At 26.4% G+C, this 14,159-nt stretch overlaps 4 protein-coding genes across 4 annotated transcripts; 2 read left to right on the top strand and 2 right to left on the bottom strand.

The window, feature by feature from the left end:
- Positions 1 to 3,597: 3,597 nt before the first annotated feature.
- On the bottom strand, positions 3,598 to 5,351 carry Phum_PHUM147620 (Inosine-5'-monophosphate dehydrogenase, putative; the record flags this gene model as incomplete). Its single annotated transcript, XM_002424661.1, has 2 exons — positions 3,598 to 5,144; positions 5,324 to 5,351. 2 exons carry the CDS (start codon positions 5,349 to 5,351, stop codon positions 3,598 to 3,600), a joined length of 1,575 nt encoding a protein of 524 aa, XP_002424706.1.
- Positions 5,352 to 5,405: 54 nt separating this feature from the next.
- Phum_PHUM147630 (transcription initiation factor TFIID subunit, putative) lies at positions 5,406 to 8,084 on the top strand (the record flags this gene model as incomplete). The annotated part of the gene is made up of 9 exons (XM_002424662.1): positions 5,406 to 5,501; positions 5,643 to 6,037; positions 6,162 to 6,560; positions 6,635 to 6,900; positions 7,015 to 7,149; positions 7,248 to 7,441; positions 7,534 to 7,825; positions 7,902 to 7,969; positions 7,992 to 8,084. The coding sequence occupies 9 exons, from the start codon at positions 5,406 to 5,408 to the stop codon at positions 8,082 to 8,084; spliced, it is 1,938 nt and encodes a 645-aa protein (XP_002424707.1).
- Positions 8,085 to 8,927: 843 nt separating this feature from the next.
- On the bottom strand, positions 8,928 to 9,385 carry Phum_PHUM147640 (uncharacterized protein; the record flags this gene model as incomplete). Its single annotated transcript, XM_002424663.1, has 2 exons — positions 8,928 to 9,232; positions 9,346 to 9,385. 2 exons carry the CDS (start codon positions 9,383 to 9,385, stop codon positions 8,928 to 8,930), a joined length of 345 nt encoding a protein of 114 aa, XP_002424708.1.
- A 316-nt stretch (positions 9,386 to 9,701) lies between these two features.
- On the top strand, positions 9,702 to 11,022 carry Phum_PHUM147650 (uncharacterized protein; the record flags this gene model as incomplete). Its single annotated transcript, XM_002424664.1, has 3 exons — positions 9,702 to 10,000; positions 10,100 to 10,365; positions 10,457 to 11,022. The coding sequence occupies 3 exons, from the start codon at positions 9,702 to 9,704 to the stop codon at positions 11,020 to 11,022; spliced, it is 1,131 nt and encodes a 376-aa protein (XP_002424709.1).
- Positions 11,023 to 14,159: the final 3,137 nt, after the last annotated feature.

Here is a 14,159-nt window from a genome sequence, read left to right on the forward strand (position 1 = left end):
TAAAAAAAAAAAAAAAAAATTAAAATTTATATCTTTGTGTGCTAAATAAATAAATAAATAAATTTTTTTTTTTTTTTTTTTATTTTATGTCCGTTTTTTTTTTTAGGTTTTTTTTAGGTTTAAAATTCTTGCTACTGTTTCAATGACTTGTGCGTAAATTATTTTATTTTTACTCAATTTGAATTTATTTAAATTTTAAAAAAAAAAAAAAAAAAAAAAAAAACATTACAAAGTTGTACATCAGTTCAATGTCGTCAACATAATATCTAACACATTTGATTTCACAATACTTGTGTGTGTGTGTGCGTGTGCGTGTGCGTGTGAGCGTATATATATATAAAACTTTTTTATTTTTATTTTCTTTTTTTCGCCCTATCTTTTACATATATAAGATTTCAGGCGCGACAATTAAGAAATAATTTCTTATGAAAATTATTAACGTATAAAAGTTGACGGTTTTCAAAAATTTCTCATGTTATTACGCCATCATCCCTACTCTTCCCTTTTTTTTTTCACTTTTTTTCCCACGATAAATTTTAATTTAATTTAATTTTTTTTTTATTTGCAGTAATTAAGAGGGATAGAGGAAACCATAAAAAAAAGGAAACAAAGGAAAAAACTTTAATTGAATTGAAAAAAAAAAAAAAATTATTGGAAAAACATTTACCGAAATGATCGAACCCGATGGTAGAAAAAAAAGAAAACGTGGATTTAAGTATTTTCTGACGTGTCAAAAGGGATGTCTGATGCCACGATGACAGGTACGATTAATTAATTAAATAATCATTTCAATTTTTAAACCTTAGGTAAAATTTTACATTCACTGATTTTTCCTTTTTTTTCTTTTTTCTCTCACGAAATTTTTTTAAAATAATCGAAATCGAATAAGATTTTTTTTTTTTTTACTGGAATTTATTACGTAATATTTTTTTTTTGGTTTAACGAAATGACCGTGAAATTTAATTACGAGTGATTAATTAGTAATAAATTAAGTAAATCATCCTGTTGTGTGTGTACCTGAAACAAATTAAACAAAAATCATTTTATTTGTTATATAAAAAAAAAAAAAAGAAGAAAATTCGAAACTGGTTGACGACCGTGGAAAAAAAAAATCGCAATTTTATTATTATTATTATTATTATTATTATTATTATTATTATCTTGTAAATGTGATAATAATAATAATAATGATTTTAAATTTTGATATTAATTTTCTTTTAATAAAAAAAAAAAATTTACATTTTACCATTAAAATTTAATTGGCGGCCGAATAAAAAAAAAAAAAAGTAATCATTGTAATCAGCTTGTTATTAGAAAAAGAAGGAAAATTCTTTAGATAAAATTATCGTTATCATCATCATCATCAATATCATCATCAATATTTTTAGAAATATTATCATTTTCTTTTTTGAGGGGAGTAAAAAAATTTATCGATTCGAGATTTTTCTTCTCCTTGGAATTTTTTTCTTTTTTCCATTCAAATGCCAGATTTTCTTTTTATTTCTTTTCATCACCCATTTGAAAATTTCTGTAGGATTAGTTTTGTTAATGAATTAACGCCCTTTTGTATCATTTTAAAATTCGTTATAATTTTTAAATATTTAATTTAATTTAATGGGGGAAAGGAGGGAGGGAGAAGGAGGAGGAGGAGGAGAAAGAGAAAGCGGAAAAGCGTCGTCAAAATTTATTTCTTTCATTTCGTGCTTTTTAATTACTATTTAGAAAAGTTTTATTAAATTTCTTAAAGTATAATTTTATCGTGTTATTATTATTATTATTATCACTCTTAAACACGACAAGAAGGCTCTTATTTGTCGGGGTTTTTAAGCATTTATCCCAGGTTTCTACCCGATTCCTTAGGGACAAATACTCGAATTTCGGTAGTGCTATTTATAAAGTATTTTCCGAAGAATGTGGGCCGTCCCACATAGTTTATTATTATTTATATTATTATTATTATTATTATTATTATTATTATTATTATTATTATTATTTAAAAAAAGGAAAAAAGGAAAAAGTTTTCGAAAAAAAAGAAAAAACGTATCAAAAGTTTCGATTTAAAAAAAAAAAATCAATAAATATAAAATTACGTAATAAAATCCTTAAATTTTTTTTTTTTTTGTAAAGTTGTCGTTTTGACCCGATTTCGGTTATTTTTAAAAAAAATTTTTTTAAAATTGAGCAAATGCATAAATAATTTTTATTAATAAAAAGAAAAATTTATTATGCATTTTTATGCAATTTAATATATAAATTAAAAAAAAAAGGAAAATTGCAAAAGTTTTTCATTTAAAAATTTTCGTCGTCAATGAGAATTTCATTAATTTTTTTTCCCTATAAAAAAAAAAAAAAAAAAAAAAAAATTTTATCATGAATAATATTATTATATTATTAATCCCCTGCGTGACATTTTATAATTTTTTTTTTTTTTTTTTTGACCGGTTTATAAAAAAAAAAATCCGCGTGACATTTGACACTAACATTTCGAATATTTAACACTTTAGTTAGTTAGTTAGTGTTATTTTTTGCACGGTCAAATGCATTTCTTTTATTTATTTAATTATTTATTTTCCCACTTGAATACAAACAAACAAACAAACAAACAAAACCATTTAAATTCTTTTTTCCCTATTATTATCATTATTAATGATAACCGTAGACATCGATACTCATAAAAAGAAAACAGGAAAAAACAGAAAAACAGAAAATTATTTTTCATTTAAAATCATATATTTATATATTTATATATATATTGTTATTAACATAAAAATTTATTTTTTAATAACATTTTACTAAAAAAAAAAAAAATTTTATCATCATTTATTATCACTTCTTATAATGATTTCAATTTAAATTCGAATCAATAAAAAAAATCCATTTCATTTATTATTATTATTATTATTATTATTTCATTTTTTTTATTTCATTTATTGACTTGTTTTTTTTTCGTAAAATCAAATTTTTCTTGATTTTTTATTTCGTTAAAAAACAATAATAATAATAATATTATAAATTTTCGTAAGAATAAAATTATTCTTTAAATTGGTAATTACGTTGATTGAATTTTCTTCTTCTTCTTCATAAAAATTTTAAAAAAATTTTTTTCGCGCGGGAAAAAACATACGAAAAAATTTACGTTACTACGTCATAGTTTTGAATATAACGTTAATATATAGATAATAAATAATATATAGAAAATCCCATTGCAATCAATTAATCAATTAATTAATAAATAAATAAATATTTATGTATATATAAGTATGTGTGTATATATAATTTGTTTTATACACGTCAATAATTTTTATTTTTTTTTTTATTTTTATTTTTTGAGACATAAGACGATTATTTTCAAAGGCACAAAAACGATAAATCCCCCGTTAAATTACCCGAAATAATATTAATAATAATAATAATAATATACTAATTATTTATATATATATATATATCGTGATTATAAATAAACAAATTTTAATTGTAAAAAAAAAATTTGTTAACGTTTTTCTTTCTTTTTTTTTATATTAAAAACCCTTTTTCTTTTCTTTTTTTTTGTTTATTTTTTTCTTTTACTGCATTAAATATAAAATAATATATTTGGTATTAAAATAACATTTTCTCGTAGGAAAATAAACCGTGAACGCTTCCCTCCATCTGAGCTGACGGAGTCCTTTTTTCAACTCTGAGAACTCCCGACTGCGCCATGTTTCTAAGAATAGTAACACTTTTGGCTCCAATGTCTTGAAAACTGTGTTTCATTCCGGTTTGTAAATATTGTAAATATTTCAAAACTGATCCTTTGTCGACTATGGCACCGCTCACGCCCTGAGCAACTTTCAAATTATCCATTTCGTTGTGGAAATACCTGCTCGAAGCGGAACCCGAGCTTTCTTTCGTGTTCATCGCTTCTATGCTACCCATTCCTCTGTATTTTTTAAGTCTTACCCCGTCCGAGAAAAAATATTCACCGGGAGCTTCTGAAGTTCCCGCTAATAATGATCCCATCATTACCGACGATGCTCCCAGTGACAGGGCTTTGACTATTGAGCCTGTCGATGAAATACCTCCATCGGCAACAACAGGAACATTGTACAGCCTTGCATATTCTGATACTTTGTGCACTGCAGTAGCTTGAGCTCTGCCCACAGCCATAACTTCTTGCGTTATGCAAATACTTCCACTACCCATTCCAACCCTTAATCCATCAACTCCTGCATCGATAAGACTTTTGGCTTGGGCAGCAGTTACTACATTACCTCCCACAACTTGCAAATTAGGATATGCTTTTTTAATTTCATGAATCATTTTTATTTGATAAACTGAGTTTCCTTGTGATGAGTCAAGAACAACAGCATCAACACCTGCTTGTATTAAGCCTTTTAACCTGTATAAATCTTCCTCTCTTGTTCCGATGGCAGCTCCGACAAGCAACTGTTTGTTTTCATCTTTACTCGCATTTGGAAAACTTCTATTCTTTTTTAAATCTGTTCTTGCCATTAATGCAACTAATTCACTATTGTCATTGACAATGGGCAATTTAGCTTTTTTAGACTTTTCTAATATTTTATTAGCTTGTTCTAATGTCACACCAGCCTTAGCAGTCACTAAATCTTCAAATTTTGTCATTACAGACTCTAGTTTCATGCTATGAGATTGAGTTTCATTTAAGAAATCAACATCTCTTGATGTGACAATACCAACCAATTTACCTCCTAATTTTCCATTATGAGTTATTGGTACTCCACAAAACCCTTGATCCCTTTTCACCTTGAAAACATCCGCTACTGTATTGTCAGGGCTCATGACAACAGGATTCCTAATAAATCCCTGTTTATATTTTTTTACTTTAATTACTTCTTTGGCTTGCTTATCGGGGGTACAATTATGATGAATTATTCCGATTCCCCCGCATAAAGCCATTGCTATCGCCATTTCTGATTCGGTAACGGTATCCATAGGTGAGGATACCAACGGTAATTTAAGATTGATATTTTTAGTAAAAGGAGAAGTTAAGTCTACATCTTTAGCCGAAAAGTCTATGTAACCTGGTAAAATAATGAAGTCGTTGTACGTGAATCCTTCTCCGTTTTTAATAAATTCCGAAACCGATACACCGTCAACAAGAACCGAATTTTGAGAATGCAATAAATCTGCCATTTTTATAAAAATGAACAAAAAAAATTTTTTTTTAAAAATATAAGTGCTGTAGCGGAATCACGTGTTCAACAACGTACAAAAAGTAAACTGAATTCAAAAAATGGATGTACGTTGATAACATAAATGTTGGCTATTGACACTTTTAGTGCAGGGAAATTACGATTTCAAGTACTGACTTCACAAAACTTAAACACACACATCTTATAAATGTTTTTATTTATTTATTTGATTTTTTTTTGATTAACTTATTCATTATGAATCAAGTAAATCCGGAAGAGCAGCTTCCAGATAAACCTGACAAAGCTACCATTTTAGCTTTATTACAATTACTTAGAAAGTACAATTTAAAGGTTAGTATATTGCGTAAAAATTTGTTTGTTTACATGTGATGCTCCCGGCTTTTTTTTGCCAAAGCGTTTTGAGTGAGCATTATTTAATTTATTTTTGAGCAGTACAATAATTTTCTGAAGTAATTTTGAAATTTTTTATAGGCAACCGAAGATATATTGAAAAAAGAAACTAACATTGATCTCACGGTACCGGGTACCCATGAACTTGGTCAAAATGAATCTGAAGTTAGTAGTGTTTTATCAGCGTATAAAAGCGAAGGAGATCCAAAAATTTATGAAAGTGTTTATGTGGACTTAAAAAATTTCATAGAAAATTCTCTAGATATATATAAGCATGAATTAGGAACTATATTGTATCCAGTATTTGTACATATGTATTTAGAGCTTGTTTATAATAATCACGAAGATGAAGCTATTAAATTTATGAATAGATTCAAATGTGATCAAGAAGATTATTATCAAGATGATTTAAGAAAATTGTCATATGTAACTAAAAAAGATCAAATGAAGGGAAACGAATTAACCGATACTTTTAAGTAAGATAATTTGCAAAACTTAATTTTAGAAAACTAAATTTTGCTATTTTGTAACTAACCTTGTCATTTAGTTTCAAAAAAAACAAGGCAATTAATTTTAATTTTGTTATTTCATAAATTTCAGATCAAGTGAATTTATTATTAGAATGTCTAGAGATACATTATCACTTCTTAAAAGACATTTATTAGAAAAAAAGCACAGTGTAGTACTTAATATTATTCAAGAGCATTTATATTTTGATATGTATGAAGGAGTTGCTCGAAACAAAGCACAAATAGATGCGACTGCTGGAGCAGTTGTCGGAGAGGCTACCAGGCAAGATAATAAAGCCAAGGTTTATTATGGTTTGCTAAAGGAACCAGATCTTCAATTTATTCCTGCAGAAGAGGAGGAAGTTGAAGGTGAAAGTGGAGATGGTGATAAACCGAAAAAGAAAAAAAGTAAAAAAGATCCTCTTTTTTCAAAAAAAACTAAAACCGATCCAAATGCACCACCATTAGATAGAATGCCATTACCTGAATTGTATGTAATAACTTTTATTTAGTAAATTTTAAAATTTTACTTTTGTAAGAAACTATTTATTAATTTAATTATAGGAAAGATGCTGACAAACTTGAAAAAATAAAAGCTCTTAGGGAAGCATCGAAAAGAGTTACATTAGGTCCAGATGCCTTACCATCTGTGTGTATGTATACTTTATTGAATGCAAATTCTACAGTTACATGTGCAGAAATATGTGAAGATTCAAGTTTGCTCGGTGTTGGTTTTACTGATTCGATAATAAAAATTTGGAGTTTAACTCCTCAAAAATTAAAAGCCATGAAATCGGCAGAAGCTTTACAAGATATAGACAGAGAAGCTGGTAATGTAACTTGTTATATTTATTTAGTTTATATAAATGCAAATGGCATTTTGTTACCTACAATAAAATTTATATTTTATTATTTATAAATTTAAATATTGTAATGTTTTACAGATGATGTTTTAGTTAGAATGATGGACGACAAATCAACGAATGTCAGGTCTTTATGCGGACACAGTGGACCGGTGTACAAACTTTCTTTTAGTCCTGACAGAACTCTTTTATTGTCGTGTTCAGAAGATGCAACAAGTATGATCTTTTTTTTCTTATCCTGTTTATTTATTTATTTTTTATTTTTAATAATTAAGTAATTAACATAAAAAAACTGTTGTTTGTTTTTTATTCAGTTCGATTATGGAGTTTACAGTTATGGACGTGCCTAGTAAGTTATAAAGGTCATACATTTCCCATTTGGGATGTCAAATTTTCTCCTCACGGTTACTATTTTGCATCTGCTAGTCATGACAGAACTGCCAGACTCTGGGTGACGGATCAACACCAGCCTTTAAGAATATTTACCGGTCATTTTTCTGATGTCGATGTAAGCCGATAGTGAAAAAAGTTTAAAAGGCTAAATTGATTCATATTCAGTTTTTTTTAATTTCAATGTGAGGGTGACATTTGTTTTTACAGTGTGTTCAATTTCATCCAAATTCAAATTACATTGCCACCGGATCAAGTGATCGAACCGTAAGGTTATGGGATAATGTTACTGGAACCCAGGTTAGATTAATGACCGGTCACAAAGGTCAAATTTATTCGTTAGCATTTTCGGTTGAGGGACGATTTCTGGCATCGGCTGGAAGTGATTTTAAAATTATGCTTTGGGATTTAGCACATGGACATTTATTAGCATCTTTATCCGGTCATTCAAGTACCATATACGCTCTCTGTTTTAGTCGCGATGGAAATCTTTTAACTTCAGGTACGATCGAAACCTTTTCGAATTCACCTTGTTTTTATCGGCACGGTATAATAATTTTTTTTTTTCTTCACTTTAGGTTCTTTAGATTGCACTGTAAAAATTTGGGATTTTACAAAATTGGGGGAAGAAATTAGTCTGGAGGATGTAAACGTTTCTCATAATCCAGACATTAAGAACAATAGCGAAAATTATTTACTACGTTCCTACGCGACAAAAAGTTCGCCGATTTTATCTTTACATTTTACCAGAAGGAATTTAATGCTTGCTGTCGGAATTTTCGATTCTTAAAAAAAAAAAAAAAAAATAATAATAATAATAATAGTATATTTATTTGCCAATTCATAAATATATAAAAAATTATTTACTAATTTATAGTAAAAAAAAAAAAAAAAAAAAATTGGGGCATTGAAAATAATTCAAATTTTTAATTAAAGCATAATTATTGAGATTAATAAAAAAGTGCCTACATAAGGTTATGTGCAGTAAAGTAACGTTTAATTATTAACTATTTCAAGTATTATTTAAATCAAATTATAAAAATAATTAATTTTTAAACAGTACAAATATTTATTTTTATTCTTTGGTTTATTTATTGTCAAAGGGAATGTAAATTATTGGGATGATAATAAGACATTAGGATTAATCGCATTATGTATGATGTATAGATTTTATAAAAGAAACTTTAATAAGGTTTTTAAATAATTATATATATCGGGAAACTTTTGAATTAAATAATTGTACTGATATATAAACATTGTTGACTTATTAATAAATTTATAAATGATGGAATGGAAAATATTTTTCAATATGGAATGTGAAAAATATGGGAATAACATGTAAATAACAATCGGCCAATTTTGTTAAATATAAATAAATAAAAAAAATTCCTTTATTAAGGTTAATTATAAAAAAAATTTGTCATAATGGCAACACATAATCTTGATCAAAAAATTGTAAATAAATTAAAACTTGTATATATTTACATAATAATTGTTAATATGAATAAATTATATAAGAAAAAATAAATTAGTTTTGTAAATAAAAATTATAAATTATATAAATTTTTACACGATTGTAAGTAAAAAAAAAAAAAAAAATTGATTTAAAGCGATGCCTCAGTATTTAAATTTACTGGTGGCATTAAATGAGTTTTTATTTGTCCATGAAGTTCAGCCACTTCTTTATTTTCTCTTTCAATATTCCTTATAAGTTGTAAAAACTGAACCATTCCATCTCTGCCATCGGGAAAACCATATTTTTTAATAACTTCCATTTGAATTTGAACCATTATTGGAAAAACAAATTGCATCATTTTGATCATGTCGTTTCCAGCATTTGTTTTAGCTTGTTCCAGTTTAGATGCATTTTCCGGTATATTAATTGCTTCTATCATTTCAGTCAATATAGCTGAAATCCAAAAAAAAAAAAAAAAAATTGCAAATGTAAACTCTTAACATGGGGTTATGACCTCATGTTTTTTCAATATATCTGCCAAAATTTGACTACCGACTCAATATTACCTTTAGCTTTGGTTGGTGTAAATGCATTAAAGTCACCCATTATTATTAAATAATCAAATGTACACTAATTAAAGGAAATTTAAAAAAAAACATAATTTTATAAAAAAAAAAAAAATGAAAAAAATTACAATTCAAACGTGGCAACAGATTAATGAAAAACAAAAAAAAATAAATAACGTGTTTTTTTTTCTTCACATGTTTTGCTTTAAATTTAAAGTAATTCTTTTTTTAAAGTTTATAAAAACATTGTATAAATCAGCTTTGCTAAACCCAAATTAATTTTTGTATAATGCCTCAATAATGTTTAATGTTAAAATTACTTAGTATTAGTAAAATTATTTTAATCAGAAACCAATATGAATAAATATTTGCAAGAGTGCCACAAAGTATACCGAAACTTGTTACAGAATCCATGTTATTATAATAAAGTTAAAGTTATATTAGGAAATGAATCGTGCGATTTGGATTCTGCTATATCGGCGTTGGTTTATGCTTACATAACATTTCACGAAAATAAACAGAAAGGAGTTCGTAATTGCGAAGTTTTACCCATCCTTAATGTTTCTCACGAAGATTTACTTCTCAAGACAGAAGTTATTTTTTATTTAAGACTCCACGCCATTTCATTAGATAATGTATTGACAAAAGTAAACAAGTAAGTGAATGAAATAAGGTTATTTAAAAGTTATAAATATGTGTTAAATGTATGTACTTAAAATATTCATAGCGATTGTTAAAATATTTTTGTTTTTAGGGAAAATTTTAATTTAATAAAGTTACAAAAAGCTGGAGTTCTTGATCTTACATTGGTCGATCATCAAACTTTAAGTCCTGCCGATCAAGAACTTTCCTCGTCTGTTGTCGAGATAATCGATCATAGACCTGTTGTTCCTGATTTGAATACGAGTAACATTGATGTAACTATTGAACCTGTTGGTTCCTGTTGCACCCTTATTGCTAAAAAAATTCTTCAAAGAAGCCCTCACCTGTTAACATTTCAAATTTGTCACCTTTTATATGGTAAAATATTTGAGTATTAATTTTAATGCGAATTCGATGACATTTCAAAATTCATTTAAAAAAACCAAATAATTTTTTTATTTAATTTTAGGACCGATTTTATTAGACACATTCAATTTTTCTCCAGAAGCTGGTAAAACAACAGATTCTGACAGACAAGTGATATCATCATTGGAAAGAAAAATATCTGTAGATAGAAATAGATTATTTCAAGATTTAATATATGCTAAAACTCAAGTTGTAGGACTCTCAGAATCGCAAATACTTAGAAAGGATATGAAAATAATCGAAGGGATACCAGTATGTGGATTACCAATGCTTGTTGAAGATTTTTTGAAAAGGCCCTATGTTGAAGAAATATTACTTAACTTTTTGAAAACTAGAAATCACTCATCGGTGATGATGATGATGGGAGTTAAAATAAATGGAGATACAGTCGATAAAGATTTGGCCGTTTTTTCTACCCAACACATATTTTCTGATAAAATCGTTGAGGCGTTATTAAATTTTGACAATCCCTCATTAGGATTGAAAGAAATAACAGACCACAAAATAAAATATTTGAGACTTTTTAGTCAATCCAATATCAGAATGTCTAGAAAGCAAATTTCTCCGATTATTCAAAAAGTTGAAACTGGCATCAAAGAAAGCGTATAAAGAAAAGAGACCATTGAGAGAAAAATAACGAATCACCATGGTGAGGTAAAAAAAAAAAAAAAAAATGTTGTTTCTTCTTCTTTTTCTTTTTCTTCTTTTTAATTAATAAAATTTATTTATGGAATTATTTTCTACCGTATCGAATATTTATTATATTACAAAAAAAAAAAAATTGTTAATTTTAGTTTGTGTGAAATGATGAACAAATTTTACAACGTCGATTCTTTTATTTATTTATTTATTTGTCTGCCATAAATTTTATATCGTTAACAAGATTTCGTAACGCAATAATAATTTTTACAAAAAAAAAGGAAAAGGAAAAAAAGTAAATTATAAATTGATGTAATAATTTCACCCCCTCCCTTCTTAAATTCACTGAACCGAAGTGGTTAGAAAAGAAATGAAGAAATGTGAAAAACAGGGAAACCTAATTTCATGCAATATTGATTATAAGAGAATTAGGCAAATTGCTTTATTGTCCCTAAAAATGGAAAAAGGAAAATTTTTCTTTTTGGGGGGATGAAAAACAAGAATAATTCATGTTTTTTTTAAAATATTATTTTTTTACATTCATAATAATAATAATAATATAAAACAAAGTTCCACGATTTTGTTGCATAAAATTTTAATTATTTGTTTTCTGTTGTTATTATTATTATTATTAATTTAAAAAGAAAAATGGTTTCGATTGGTTTATTATTTTAAAATTAGTTTTTACGAAAATTAGTGGATTTAAGAAAAAAAAAAAAATTGTTTTCTTTTTTTTTTTTTTTTCTATTTTAGGAAATTGTTATTTACAAAAGGATTTCATTGAAAAAGGGGATGAAGAGAGAGAGTGAGAGAGTGAGAGAGAGAAATTTAAAATTTTCATGTTTTTCTTATATAAAAGTCAATTTTTTATTTATTGAGTGTCTAAAACGTCACGAGTGGAAAAATGACTACTAGTTAGGAAAATTGAAGTAAAATTTACCCCTCTATTTTACCCTTGGCGTTTAAAAAAAAAAAAAAGAAAAGGAAAAAAGAGAGAGAGAGAAAGAGACATAATCCCTATGAAATTAGCAATAACAGTTGCACTCAGTGAATTGTCTTGTCAGTTTCTTCCCCAATTGTTTCTATTTTACTTTTGTAAATAACCCCAATTTACCCCAGATTAACCCCCTTTTGAACTGTGCTCTCCTAATTCGCATTATCAATGATCTCTCTCTCTTTCTCTCTCTCTTATTTGAAAAGTTGTGATTTCCTTTAACTTTACTGACTATTTGATTCACTTTGAAAATTTTTTTTTCTTCTTTTTCTCTCTCTCTCTCTCTCTGTTTTTCCTCTTTTTTTTTGTTTCCTTATTTTATTTTCTTTTAACTTTTCTTTTACTCTCTTCTCCCTTTTGCCCCGTCCCTCCTCTCCTTTTCTTTTTTCCTTTTTTATTTTTGGATTTCTATCTTTTCTCATTCCATTTTATTATTGTTATTATTATTATTATTGTTGAATTGCTTGCGGGGTAAAACAAATTTAGAAATTATTTTTACGACTAAACTTCTTATGGCTGACAAGTTTTCATCATAAAGTTAAGCTCGGTGACTAATAAACCTTTTTCCTTTTATTTTTTTTCATTTATTTTTTCTATCTTTTCCTTCTCCTTCTCTTTCTCCTTCTTCTTTTTTTTTCCTTCTCTTTTTTTCTTTCTTTTAAGATAAGTTTACATTTAAGGTTTACGCTACTATAAATTTACTTCTTGAAATTGTCAGAGCGATACTTAAATCCAAAGGTTTATATAACCATTGAAAGATTTCATTTTTAGTCAGCAGTTTTAAAAAGGTTTCGTACGCAGTTTGGGGGAGGGGAAGGGGGGGAGGGAAAATTTTTTTTTTTTTTAATAAAATATATGTATACACGTGTATGCATTTGATAAAAATTTATGATCTTAATAATTTTTTTTTCTCAGAAAAAATTTATTTAATTTTATTTATTTAATTTTTATGACAAAATATTCGGGCCTTCCCCTTTTTTTTAGTTTTCTTTTAACATTTTGTTATAACGAAACATAAAAAACATTTTTTCAAACGTAGAAATATTAAAATTTAATAATATAATCGATTGAGACGATGTTGCTATTTGTTAAACAAAAACTTTTTCGAAAAAAAAAAAAAAAAAACAAACAAAAAATGTCTTTCGCAAAAACTTAATAAAATTTTATAATAAATATGTTTGACAATTTGCCTATATTACAATTTTTAGGCGTTATTCGTTTTTTAATATTTCAAAAAATTTTTTTTTTTTCATTTTTATATTTACGTAAAATAATAATAATAATTTAAAGTTCTGAATGAATGATAAGAGAATATTTTTGTAAGAAAAAAGAAGGGGTAGAGAGAGGGGAAATTAAATAAAAGTGTACCACCACATATACCGGATAAACTCTCACAAGTAATTTTTTAAAGTTTTTATTTATTTTTATCATTAAAATTTTTTTTTTTTGGTGGATTTATTCTATACGATTTCGCCCGCGTAAAACATAAATAATAATAATAATAATAATCTTTGTAAGAAATCAAAAACAACGCATTAACAATTATCATCGTCGATCAATTTAAAAATAAAAAAAAAAAAAGTTACCGAAAAAAAAACATGCCATCAATTAAATTTTTACATTTTCAAGTCTCCGAATCAATTTAATTTAATTTTTTTTTTTTTTTTTTTACCCTTACGACGACGACACCAGACAATATTTTTTCGTCTGATGCATAACGTCTGATAATAATAATAAATTTTTTTTTTTTTAGGAAAAAAATTAGTATGAAAAAGAAAAAGAAGAAAAAAAAACACTTTACGACTTGATTATTATGATGGAACTACCATAAAGGAAAAAAAAATGATTAACGTGTCTCCTGAAATAATTAAAATAATAATAATAATAATGACATAAATAACTTTTTTATTATCGTACAAGTGGATTTACAAAAAAAAAAAAAAAAAAAAAAAAACCAGAAACCGAAAAAATTCACCGGTTGGCGCCTTTGAAAAAAAAAAAAAAGGTATATTAAATTTTGTAAGGTAATTAAAAAATAACAAAAGGCCTCTTTTTCTCAAGTGGTTGATAATATTTACCGAAAAAAAAAAAAAAATCAAACGTGGAAATAAGG

This window comes from Pediculus humanus, genomic scaffold (assembly GCF_000006295.1).
Source record: "Pediculus humanus corporis 1103172107488 genomic scaffold, whole genome shotgun sequence".
NCBI classification, from domain to species: domain Eukaryota; kingdom Metazoa; phylum Arthropoda; class Insecta; order Psocodea; family Pediculidae; genus Pediculus; species Pediculus humanus.